At 35.7% G+C, this 12,959-nt stretch overlaps 1 protein-coding gene and 1 pseudogene across 6 annotated transcripts in view; one reads left to right on the top strand and one right to left on the bottom strand.

Annotated features, from left to right (window-relative positions):
• CCDC88A (coiled-coil domain containing 88A) overlaps window positions 1-12,959 on the bottom strand; it is a 121,697-nt gene that overhangs the window by 60,844 nt on the left and 47,894 nt on the right. For all 6 annotated transcript variants that reach the window (XM_064572495.1, XM_064572496.1, XM_064572493.1 and 3 more), the window contains exon 8: window positions 5,790-5,962. In XM_064572495.1, the coding sequence (XP_064428565.1) occupies window positions 5,790-5,962 (173 nt within the window). The remainder of the gene's footprint in view (window positions 1-5,789; window positions 5,963-12,959) is intronic.
• On the top strand, window positions 10,118-12,377 carry LOC135361826 (sushi repeat-containing protein SRPX-like; annotated as a pseudogene).

Raw genomic sequence — 12,959 nt, 5'->3', positions numbered from 1 at the left:
TTTTATTTAACAACCTGTTCACGGACACTTGGGTTGTTTCCACCTTTTGGCTATCGGGAGTAATGCTGCAATGAACAATGGCACACAAGTATCTGTTTTGAGTCCATTTTCAATTTTGGGGGGATATACCTAGATGAGGAAATGCTAGGTCATAGGAAAATTATATGTTTAAGCTTTTGAAGAATATTCAAATACTTTTATTTACATATTTACATGTTTACATATTTAACATCTTTTATACAAATAGAGGAACCACTTCCTTTATAAATACTTCTTTTGCTTTTGGGCACAGCTTTTCCCTACCTAGAGAACAAATATATACTCATCTGTATTTCTTTCTGGTTCTTTCATCATTATTTTATTTTTTACATTTAACTCTTTAATCCACCTGAAGTTCACTGTGGTATACGTAAAGTATGAGTTTAAGTAATTTTTCCAGAAGAGTTATCCATGAGTTCCAGTCTCATTAGTAAATAATTCCTTTATGCATCCATTTGACCATTCTACCCACAACAGTGAGGCTTCCATCCATACCTCCCTACTAATACTGTTTTTCACAGAGTCAATTACCTCCTTACTAATGAACCCAATGGATTCTTTTTGGACCTTTTGAAGAATTTAAAATAATTAAATAATTTCTTCTTGATACTCTCTCCGTTGGCTTCCATGACTTCATATTCAAAGGTTCTTCTACTCCTCCTCTACAGATTAATTCTCTGACCTGTATGCTGATTTCATGTTTTGTGCCCATCTTCTGGCTAACAATTATTAAGCTCTTATTACCTGTGTGGTAGGCACATGTGCTAAGCACTTTACACTTAACCAAGCACTTAATCCCCACAAGAGCCTCTAAAAAATAGTAGCAATGATAGCAGCTTACATTTATTGAGCACTTATGTACTAGACACTGTTCACTTTAGATATTTGCCTCACACAACAACACTATAGTAGGCACTTATTATTTCTACTTAATGGGCTAAGCAAGCTGAGAGCCTTAGAGAGATTAAGTAATTTGGCAATGGTCACTCAGTTAAGGAGTGTTGAGCCAGGATTCATACTCAGGCAGAATGCCTCCAAAGCTCCTGCTCTGGGTCATCTGCTGTATCTCTCTAGAGTACATATTAGTATAACTCTCATTTTATGTATGAAGAAACTAACATGGCTAATAAATGGTGAAGTCTGCCCCAACCACTTACACAGCTTTTTTAATGTTTGTATTCTTCAGGTTACATCCTTTTCATTCTTCATGTTCTCCCTGGGTTGTCTTATCTATTTCCAAGATTTCAAATACTATTTATATGCTGTTATTATTCTCCATTAGTATGCAGAATATTCCACATCTCCATTCCATGCCATGGAGCAAACAGTTAATTACTCAATGATCATCTCCACAGAGATATCTCAAAGGTACCTCAAATTAAATATGTCAAAAACTAAACTTGTCTTTTACTTTAATATTACTCATTTCTTTTATATTCCCTGTTGGAGTGAATGGCATCATCATCTAAATAGACACTGATTATAAAAAAAACTAGGACTTATACCCAAGACCCTGCCTTCTCCTTTACTTCTCCAACCTCATTTTTATAACCTTACATCAGGCGCATACCATTTCTTGTCTGGACTGCCCTTCAATCTACCATCACAATGCCATCAGAATTTATTTTTTCAATGTGAACATTCACATTGTCAACCACTAGGCTAGCATCTTTTCATTAAAACATAAAACAGATCTTGTTACTCTCCTATTCAAAATATCTTCAATTGGTTCCCACTGTTTAAAGTCCTAACTTCTGAGTACTGCATACAAGACCTTTATGTATCCACACCATCATTTTCAACTTCATTTCTTGTGATGCCTGTCCTTATAGCCTACTGAACTTGTTGTAGTTCTTTCTGCTTAGAATACCCAAATGAGCCTTTTCAACCTAGTAAATGCTTGACATTAGCTGAAAGGTAACCATCTCTATGAAATCTTCCTGACACCACCTCCTTTTTCTCTTCCAAGTCAGAAATGTCCAAAACTCCTGTGGGTTTCAACTGCAGAGTTTCACCTATCTGTTTAAAAGTTTATCTCACAACTCAATTTTAAAATGGGCAAAGGATCTGAATAGACATTTCTCCAAAGAAGATATACAAAAATGACCAACAGCACATGAAAAGATGCTCTCAATATTACTAGTCATCAGGAAAATGCAAGTCAAAACCACAATGAGATTTCACACCCAATGGAATGCCTATAATCAAAAAGGTGTATAATAACAAGTACTGGTGATGATACAGAGAAACTGGAGCCCTCAAACATTGCTGGTGGGGATGTAAAAAGGTGCAGCCAAATAGTTTGACAGTTACTCAGAAGGTTAAACATAGCACTACCATAGGATCCAGCATTTCCACTCCTCAGTATATACCCAAGAAAAGTGAAAACACATGTCCATACAAAAAACATGCACATCAATGTTCATAAGAGTATTATTCGTAATAGCCAAAAAGTGGAAACAATCCAAATATCTATCACCTCATAAATGGGTAACCTAAAGGTGGCATATCCATATAATGGAGTATTATTCAATGTAAAAAGGAATAACATACTGATACATGCTACAACATGGTTGAATTTTGACAACATTATGCTAAGTCAAAGAAGCCAGTCACAAAAGGTCATACAATGTATGATTCCATTTATATGAAATGTTCAGAATAAAAAATCCAAGGAAACACAAAGTATATTAATGGTTTCCAGGAGCCAAAGGCAAAGAGGGTGGGGGATGACTGCTAATGGGTATGGGGTTTCTTTTTGGGGTGATGAAAATGTCTTGAAATTAGATAGTATGTGACGGTTTCACAACTCTATGAATATACTAAAAGTCATTGAATTACATTTTTAAAGGATGAATTTTTTTTTATTAACATAATGTATTATTTGTTTCAGGGGTACAGCTCTGTGATTCATCAGTCTTACACAATTCACAGCACTCACCATAGTACATACCCTCCCCAATATCCATCACCCAGCCACCCCATCCCTCCCAACCCCCCTCCACTCCAGCAACCCTCAGTTTGTTTCCTGAGATTAAGAGTCTCTTATGGCTTGTCTCCCTCTCGGGTTTCATCTTGTTTAAAGGATGAATTTTCTGATACATAAATGATCTCAACAAAGCTGTTATTAAAAAAAAAAGAATTAATAATTTGTATGAAAGAAAAAGTTTGAAAATATAGGATCCATGGAGGCAGAGAGAATTATTAAAGGAAGTCTTTGATAGTGTACTAACTACTGCATAAAAGTGAAATTTATAAGAAACTAATTCTTCCATCCAAATTGCAAATTAGGTGAGAATGGAAACTGGTACAGCCACTCTGGAAAACAGTTTGGAGGTTCCTCAGAAAGTTAAAAACCCAGCAATTACACTACTAGGTATTTACCCAAAGTATACAAAAATACAATTTGAAGGGATACATGTACCCTGATGTTTACAGCAGCATTATCAACAACAGCCAAACTATGGGAGCACTTGGTGGCTCAGTTGGTTAAGCATCTGCCTTTGGCTCAGATCATGACCACAGGGTCCTGGAATCAAGCCCTGAATTGGGCTCCCTGCTCAGGGGGGAGCCTACTTCTCCCTCTCCCTCTGCCCCTCCCCCTGCTTGTACATGCACGCGTTCTCTCTCCGTCAAATAAATAAAATCTTTAAAAAACAACAACGAAAACAATAGCCAAACTATGGAAAGAGCCCAAATGTCCATCCATGATGAATGGATAAAGAAGATGTGGTGTGTATACACAATGGAGTATTACTTAGCCATCAAAAAGAATGAAATCTTGCCATTTGCAGTGACGTGCTACAGTGTATTATGCTAAGTGAAGTAAGTCAGTCACAGAAAGAAAAATACCGTATGATTTCACTCATATGTGGAAGAAACAAAACAGATGAACATATGGGAAAGAAAAAAAAAAGAAAAAAGAGAGGGAAGCAAACCATAAGAGACTCTTAAACAATAGAGAACAAACTGAGGGTTGATGGAGGGGAGGTGGGTGAGGGATGGGCTAAACGGTGATGGGTATATTAAGGAAGGCACTTGTTATGATGAGCAGTGGGTGTTGTATGTAAGTGATGAATCACTAAATTCTACTCCTGAAACCAATACTACACTATATGTTAACTAACAAGAATTTAAATAAAAATTTGAAAAGAAAAAAAAACAAATTGCAAATTATATTTTTACTCTGCATGTCAATAAACTAAAAGCAATTATAATGCACCATCTGTAAGTAAGTATGCTACTAGTTAATCTGCATGTTCTCATTATAATTATTTATTTCCATTACATATAAGGCAACCTAAACTATTTTTAACCACCATGATTTCCATACTTCATTATTTTGGAAAGATCCGTCCCAACAAAAAGACTTAGAGCAAATGTTAATAAATCTGTGAAGAAACACATTTTCAAAGGACAAAAAGATGGTATTTGATGAAATGTTAGCTATTGGGAATACTTGCTATATCTGGCATATTTACTTATTCATTAATAATATTCACTTATATTTTCCAGTAAGCATATGAGAAACCAAATTTTATCAATATCTCTATTTTGTTTGGGATTTTAATACACTCCATGGCCAAGTAAATTTCATTTAAAAATCAAATTCTAATAGAGTGCAAAATGTTAAATGAATTCACAACCATCATTAGAGTTCTAATTGCATGCTTCATCTAAAGACTGGAGAAGATTGTGCTAAATTATATGGCACGAACTAGTGTTCACTGTTTAGGCTATCCATTAACTGCCAGTCAAACTAATAACAGCAATCTCTTCCCTAATTTTCCTGGTGCAGCTGTTTATAGAATATCCTGGGCGTGTTCACTTCAATAGATACATAATAGTGCAGACATCCACAATGAAAGCTGTATTTTTTTTGTTTTCAAATTTTCCTATAGACTGTATATTTTTTCTACCTTGCATATTCAATCACTTGCTTAAACTAACTGCTTTAAATAATCAGTAAATAAACGTAATTGTTATACTGTGGCTTTAAATTTTAAATCTATACTCTGAAGCCCAAATTCCAGGAAAACAAACCAAAAAGAAAAAAAAAAAAGAAAAAAGCCCCAAACATAAAAATCCTTTGTTCTTTTTAAAGTACAAAATAAAAAATCTCCAGCAGAGACTGGTTATGTCTTTACATGTGATTCACCAAAGAATGCCTATGTGACATTTACACTGACATTTCTCAAATGATCTTTGAAAGTTAAATAAATATAATTTCATCAGCACTAACCAATCTGAATATTTACCATGTCTAAGTACATGACTCAGGCATTTCAAATACTCAACACACAAAATACACACACAAAATTATTTTCTGTAATACTGTATGTCAACAATTCAGTCTTTCATAATATTAATTTTTAAAGAGTTAAACTTATTGACCGAATCAGTGGTTGCCAGTATTTTGGATTTCAAAGAATATAAAATTTAAAAAAATTAGGGAGACCCCAATTTGCCAAGGAAGAAAAATATTTTATAAAAGAAAGATCATTGTAATATAAGAAAGGTAGGAAGGACATAAATTCAGAATAAAGGACAATCTTTAATTGGTAAGATCTAGGATTAGGAAATCTTTATGCCAGTCTCCTTATTTTTCTCGTTTTGACAAATACTAGTGAAAACTCTGACACAAGCTAGCAGTTGGAACAACTGATCTATATTCCATAAGCTGAAAAAACATTTTTAGGTCACCTTTGCGACCGTGTAAACTCAGTAAGCCTTCAAAATCACCAACTTACAATTCCTGCCTAAGCCTTCTTATTTTTGCCTTAGCATCTGCCAGTTCCACGGACAGATGCTGTCGACTTTCTGTTCGCTTCATGCCTGGAGAACCACAGGGTGACTGCGCAGATGAAGAGGCATGGGGTAAAAAATGAAGACCATCCCGTTCTTCAGAGAGTTCTATGATAGTCTAAGGAAATATAGAAATAAACACAGAATCACTGTTAGTATTCTCCGTATCAGAGAACTAAACACATCAACACTATTCACTAAGTCTAAGTACTATCCTATAATATCAAAAACAATTCACTGGTCAAATAGATTTTAATTTTGTGATAGCTCTCTTTTTTAAAAAGTTTCATGCAACAGTTCATGGATTAGCTATTTACTAGATAACATTAGAACAAGACTTAATACTTTTTTCCCTTCCTAATTTTTTAATAAAGGAAATCAATTGTGGTAAAATAACTACACTAGAAAGCAACTATTAGAAAGGCGTAAAAGACCTGTTGACACAGGAAAGAAATCAACCCAAGAGCAATATGTCTACAACTATGCTGTCCAATATGGTAGCCAGTAGCACAAGTGGCTATTTAATTACAAATTTTTAAAAAGATTTTATTTATTTATCTATCTATCTGTCTATCTATTTATTTAGGAGAGAGAGAGAGAGAGAGAAAACACGAGCAAGGCAAAGGGGCAGAGGCAGAGGGAGAAGCAGACTCCCTGCTAAGCAAAGAGCCCGATGCTGGGCTCGATCCCAGGACCCTGGGATCAGGACCTGAGATGAAGGCAGATGCTTAACTGACAGCCACCCAGGTGTCCCTAATTACAAATTAAAAAGGTTAAAAATACAGCTCCTTAGTCACACTAGCCATATTTTAAGTATAAAACAGCCACATGTAGCTAGTGGTTACTGTATTGGACAGCGCAGAAATACAATCTTGCCATCATTGCAGAATTCCACAATACTGCTCTAGAATTGTAGACAAGGATCTCAGAGGAACCTAAGAGAACCTCAGAGGTTTAGTTTAATCTCTTTGTTCTGCAGGTAATGTAACTGAGGCACAGAGACTGATTTGTCCATGATCACAAAACTCATAGTAGCGATGCCAACACTCCAAGGCCAGTCTCTTGACTCCATATCCTATGTTCTCTTTCTTGCAATAGTAGTTGTAATCTGCCATCTCAACATTTCCTTTATTCCTGTCTCTCCATGGGACACAAATCTCATTCTACTTTCCCCAGTTCTGAACTTTAAGGGCTACTCAACCTATATTTACCTCACTCAATCATATTCCTCCATTCCTCCAATTTTCCTCTTATTGGAAAATTCTGTTATTCTAAACAATACCTCAGCTTTTCTTTCAAACTGAAATTGTCTTGAGTAGTAATTCCAACTGTCTTACTCCAGGTAGAATAGGTGGGTAACCACCTCAGGACCATGAAATCACCATTTTTGCTTTCTTATCACCAAGTCTTATAATGCCCTCACTAAATCATTACTTTTATCCTTCTTTTTTTTTTTTTTTAAACCACCCATAAGAACTCATTTCTTCATCCTTGGGATATATTTCAGCACCTAATCAAGGTCTGCCCAACTACTGATTTCACAAATTCCAGTATCCCTACTGATAAACCAAAGAACATGACTTCTCAGTCCCTTTTCTGTTTACAACTCTACCTTCACTCCTTATTCAATACATACAGACTTTTCCAATGAAGGAACCATTCCTCTCTTGTGCCTCCTTTACCAGCATTACTCCCATGGCACCATACCTACACCTGAACCTTTTATCACTCAACTCTTCCTTTCTGCCCAGATTACTCCTGGCTACTCTAGAGTTCTTACGCAGCTTGAAACTACAGTTAAGTGCCTGTCATCCTTACTTTCTAATGTAACACTACCATGCCACTCTGACTACAGCCCACTCTTTGGGAAAAAATAAAAGGGAATGAGTATTTATAGAATTCCAGATAGGGGATTTTCCAACAAGATCTCATCCAATACCATGATCTACAATAGAGGCATTATGTCTATTGTAAAACAATAAGGAAACTGAGGCTCATGAAGATTAACTTAACAAAGTCACACATTTCATGACAGGTATAACAGGAATTCAAATACAAGTTTGATTCAAACACTATGTCATTTTCCCTACCTAATATCATTTTTTTATTCCTTCTCCAAGGTTATAAAGAACTCTAAAACAAAAAATACACGATCCTATGACACATCTTGCCATCTATTTTCAGTTAAGCTCTTTTCAATACCCATCAATCCTTTAGTTGAAAATCTTGATTTCTTGACAAATTTCTCTACAATGAGTGTTTTAAACATATTTCTTTTCTCTACTTAAGCCTCCACCTGGAAACTGCTATTATCACTTCTGATGAATGACCTCTCCTCCAACTTGTCAAAGAAACAAAACCACCTGAGATTAAATCCTCCATTTTTATGCATCTTTTGCTCCCAATACATATTCATTATTTCTGGAACATTTTCAACTTCTCTCTTCCTACTGGCTTTTTTCTCCTTGATATTCAAATATATACAAGTGTCTTCTAGCTAAGAAAAAAAAAAAAAAGACCACATTTCCTTCTTGTTACCCTTCTACTTCTCTTTCATTGCTACTTTTGAAGGGTAGTTTATACATTCATTGACACTATTCATCTTATCCACCTACCCAGTATGACCAGCCCAAGTGCCTGTCTCTGTGAATAATGTTACTAGTAATCTCCATAGTAGTCCAGGCTCAGTCTTCATGAAGTTTTATTTATTTATTTTCTTACTATCTCCATTATCTTTAATCTTGCCTTCTAACATCTCCCGACTCTAATAATAATAGTGCCTGTGCACAGCACTTAATAAATATTTGTTTCATGCACAAATAAATTAGAATTTAATTAAATGCTATCTTATGTTTTTCATTTACAATGTGGTTTTTTCCCCCATAAACCTGATACAATCTTTTTTATACCTCCTCTGTATCTCTGATCTCATTTAGCATAGTACTGAGCCCAAAAACAGCTGCTCAAAATTAGTTAACTGAATGTTTTACAAAATGGAAAACTCAAAAGTAGGAAGACACACTACATTTGAGCTTAGTAGGTGGCATTATGGAGATATCGAGAGGTTCCAGATGCCAGTGTACAAAAGAACTATGGGCTGAGAAATATTTTCTAAAAAGAAAAAAGAAAGAAACCTTGTACTAGAAGTTAAGAGTACCCAGAGGCATTTTCCGTTAAAGATTATGTAGACAATTTGACTTTCCTCTAACGGTAGTAGCTTCTTTAGCTCAAGGCCTCCAAACATTTTTTTTTTTTAAACCTGACAAAAAATGTTATTAAAGCATAATTTAATTTCATGAACCTTCTGATACTTCTGATCCTAGACATTCCACTAGCAGTTGTAAGCAATGTCTTCCTTCTCTAAATTCCTGTAGTATTTAGATATATGATTTTTTGGGGGGTACTTACTGCTTTCAAAATTTTATTACAGTAAAGCAAAGCTGGAGGCATCACAATTCCGGACTTCAAGTTACAGTACAAAGGTCTAGTGATCAAAACAGTATGGTACTGGCACAAAAACTGACACGTAGGTCAGTGGAACAGAATAGAAAACCCAGAAATGAACCCACAACTATACAGTCAATTAATCTTCAACAAAGCAGGAAAGAATATCCAATGGAAAAAAGACAGTCTCTTCAACAAATGGTGTTAAGAAACTGGACAGTGACCTGCAAAAGAATGAAACTGGACCTCTTTCTTATACAAACACAAAAATCAATTCAAAATGGATTAAAGACCTAAGTGTGAGACCTGAAACCATAAAAATCCTAGAGGAGAACACAGGCAGTAACCTCTTTGTCACTGGCTGTAGCAACTTCTTTCTAGGTATGTCTCCTGAGGCAAGGGAGACAAAAGCAAAAATCAACTATTGGGACTTGTTCAAAATAAAAAGCTTCTGCACAGTGAAGGAAACAATCAACAAAACTAAAAGGCAACCTACAGAATGGGAGAAGATATTTGCAACTGACGTATCTGATAAAGGGTTAGTATCCAAAATCTATAAAGAACTTATAAAACTCAACACCCAAAAAATGAATAATCCAATTTAAAAATGTGCAGAAGACATGAATAGACATTTTTCCAAAGACATACAGATGGCCAACAGACACAGGAAAAGGTGCTCAACATCACTCATCAGCAGGGAGAACAAATCAAAACTGCAAGGAGATTATCACCTCACACTGGTCACAATGGCTAAAATCAAAAGCACAAGAAACAACAGGTGTTGGCAAGGATGTGGAGAAAGGGGAACCCTCTTGCACTGCTGGCGAAAATGGGAACTGGTGTGGCCACTCAGGAAAACAGCATGGAGGTTCCTCAAAAAAGTTAAAAATAGAACCACCCTCTGATCCAGCAATTAGAGTACTAGGTATTTACCCAAAGAATACAAAAATACTAATTCAAAGAGATACATGCACCCCGATGTTTATAGGGCCTTATCTACAATAGCCAAACTATGGAAACAGTCCAAATGTCCACTGACTGACAAATGGATAAAGATGATGTGGTGTCTGTGTGTGTGTGTGTGTGTGTGTATACATACATATACATTTATATGTATATATGGGAGTATTATTCAGCCATAAAAAGAATGAAATCTTGTCATTTGCAACAGCATGGATAGAGCTAGAGAGTATTGTACTAAGTGAAATAAGTCACTCATATGTGGAATTTAAGAAACAAAACAAATGAGCAAAGGGTGGAAAAAAGAGAGAGAGAGGCAAACCAAGAAACAGATTCTTAACTATAGAGAACAAACTGTTACCAGAGGGGAGGTGGGTGGGGCAATGGGTGAAATAGGCAAGGGGGATTAAGGAGAGCGCTTCTTGTGATGAGCACAGGGTGTTGTATGAAGTGCTGAATTATTAAATTCTACACCTGAAACTAATATTACACTTTATGTCAACTGGAATCTAAATAAAAACTTAATTTAAAAAACCCAATTATTTTATTAAAATAACTTCTCCCCCCTAGATTATAATGATCTTTGATCCTTTTTTGAAAGTTTGTCAGTTTGTTGCTCCCAAGCACTCTTAGCACAAGATCTTGCAGGTATTTATTAATATACACTGAAGAACATATATAACATAAAAAGATATACCAAAGCTAAGAAAAAAATTCAAGTGACATAATAATTCTGTTTACAAAACTCCCAATTAAGGAAAAGAATCAGAGATGTGCTGAGCACAATCATGGATTTGGGCAAAGGTTTTATAAACAGGAACACAGGGATTGGAATTAGATTTGGCAAATTGTTTAACTTCTCTGAGCTCAAGTATCTTCATTTTTAAGATAGGGTTATTGTACAGACTTATGAAGATAGTATATTATACAAACACAATGCTTGGCATAAAATAGTGATAATAAAGAGATCTTAAATTCATTAAAATCTATTTGGTTTTTAGTAAAGGAAGAGGATTTAAGAAATACATGTTACATAAAATTAATACAAAGTGAAGAGTAATTAAAAAGAGTGACCAAATTACACTTTCTAGATTGAAATAAAAGAATTACAACAAAAGATTAATCAAAACAGAAAAAAAGGACTCTCTGTTTGACAAGGAAGGGTATCCCCTGTGAGCAACCTGAAGCTTCCTAATACTGACTAAAAAGTGATGTCCTATCCTTGCCATGCCAGCAAATGGAGGATATTTAAGTGCATAGATGGTGCCTACTTTAACTCCGAGAGTTTTACTGCTCACCAGGATATACAACATGTATGGAACAAAAAGGCCTGGAGCAGCCAACTAGCCTCCTTTGTTGATATGAATCTTCTAGGATTAAGTGGCCAAATATGAAGAAATGCATTGCTTAACTTAATAAGCTGACGTCTGGGTTCCTTGGAGACCCCCGAGGAAAGAAACAAAGCAGAAAGAATTCTAAGTGATGTTATTCTAAAAGGCATCCCCCAAAGGTCAAATTTTCTAGGAGGTCACAAAGTCAGTACAATCTATGACAGAGCTGAGAATAAGGACATTTGCAAATTTCAAGTTAAAATAAGAGTCGGACAAAAAAGTAAACTCAGCACCCTAGGGAACGCTTACAAGATGTGTTCCAGCTGCAGCAGTAAGTAGAGCCACCTGTTAGTTCTCTTGCATCAGTGGCTACAAGCTACCGGGTAGCCCTGCCCCGAGTCTGTCAATCCGACCTGGCTTGGACTGGCACAGAGCCCATGAATATCAGTGTGGGTGCAGAAGAGCAGTTTTATGAGAAAAGGAGACTCCTCACTGTGTCCATATCCAAAGTCCTCCTCTACTGGCTGCACATGGGAATGCTTCCACAAGCACAGTATGGCCTGAATCTTTGACATATCACCACGGTGGACCTAATAGGCATGTTCCTGAGCCCCATCAACAGGATAGGAGCAAAGATTATGCCTCCAGCACTAGCTCTGCAGGTCAGGCTGTTTACTGCAAACCCTACTCTATCCCTCCAGCATGGTGCTTGTGGATAAGCATGGCATGAACAAGGAGTACTACATCTCCATGATGACACCTATGGCCCTCTTCAAACTGAGTGACACCTTCCCCTAAAGAGAGAGAGGGCTGTAAGCTGGAAAGGCCCAGATGTATGTGTAACACCTGATGTGATGGTTCCTCTCTTGAAGTTCCATTTTTCTTTCTACATAATGCTACACACATGGAAATGCCTTAAAAATATCCTAATGTACAGATTTTTATTGGTAATTTTTGAAGTCTTTTATTGTAAGTTTTCTTTGCACTTAAAAATGAGCATGCTGCTTTTGTACTCTGAAGTGTTCCAAAAAATGTTAGGAATATGTGTTATTCAGTGTGACATATAACTTTCTTCTATTTTATTTTTTATATAAAAATTTTATATAAAATAAAATATTTTGGAGGGAAAAATATAATAAAATAATAAAATATTTTGGAGAAAAAACAGATGAGCTAAAGGGAAAATCTAAATAAGAACTTGTTTCAATCCAATTGATTAATACAAAATTATTGCATTTATAAATTGTATTTACATTTGTCTAATATTTTTCACAATTATTTTTAAGGATCTTTTCTAATTAGTCCACTGGTGACCCAAATTAAAAAATTTTCCCCTAGAAAACTGGGTTTAAACCAGACAGCAACTTGTTTCCAAATACC

The sequence above is a fragment of the Mirounga angustirostris genome, unplaced genomic scaffold (genome assembly GCF_029215605.1).
Source record: "Mirounga angustirostris isolate CCGP_5_RB_7025 unplaced genomic scaffold, mMirAng1.0.hap1 SCAF_10, whole genome shotgun sequence".
In the NCBI taxonomy this organism is placed as follows: Eukaryota; Metazoa; Chordata; class Mammalia; order Carnivora; family Phocidae; genus Mirounga; species Mirounga angustirostris.
The sequence above is the reverse complement of the archived record's forward strand: the minus strand, read 5'-3'. Positions and strand labels throughout refer to the sequence as shown.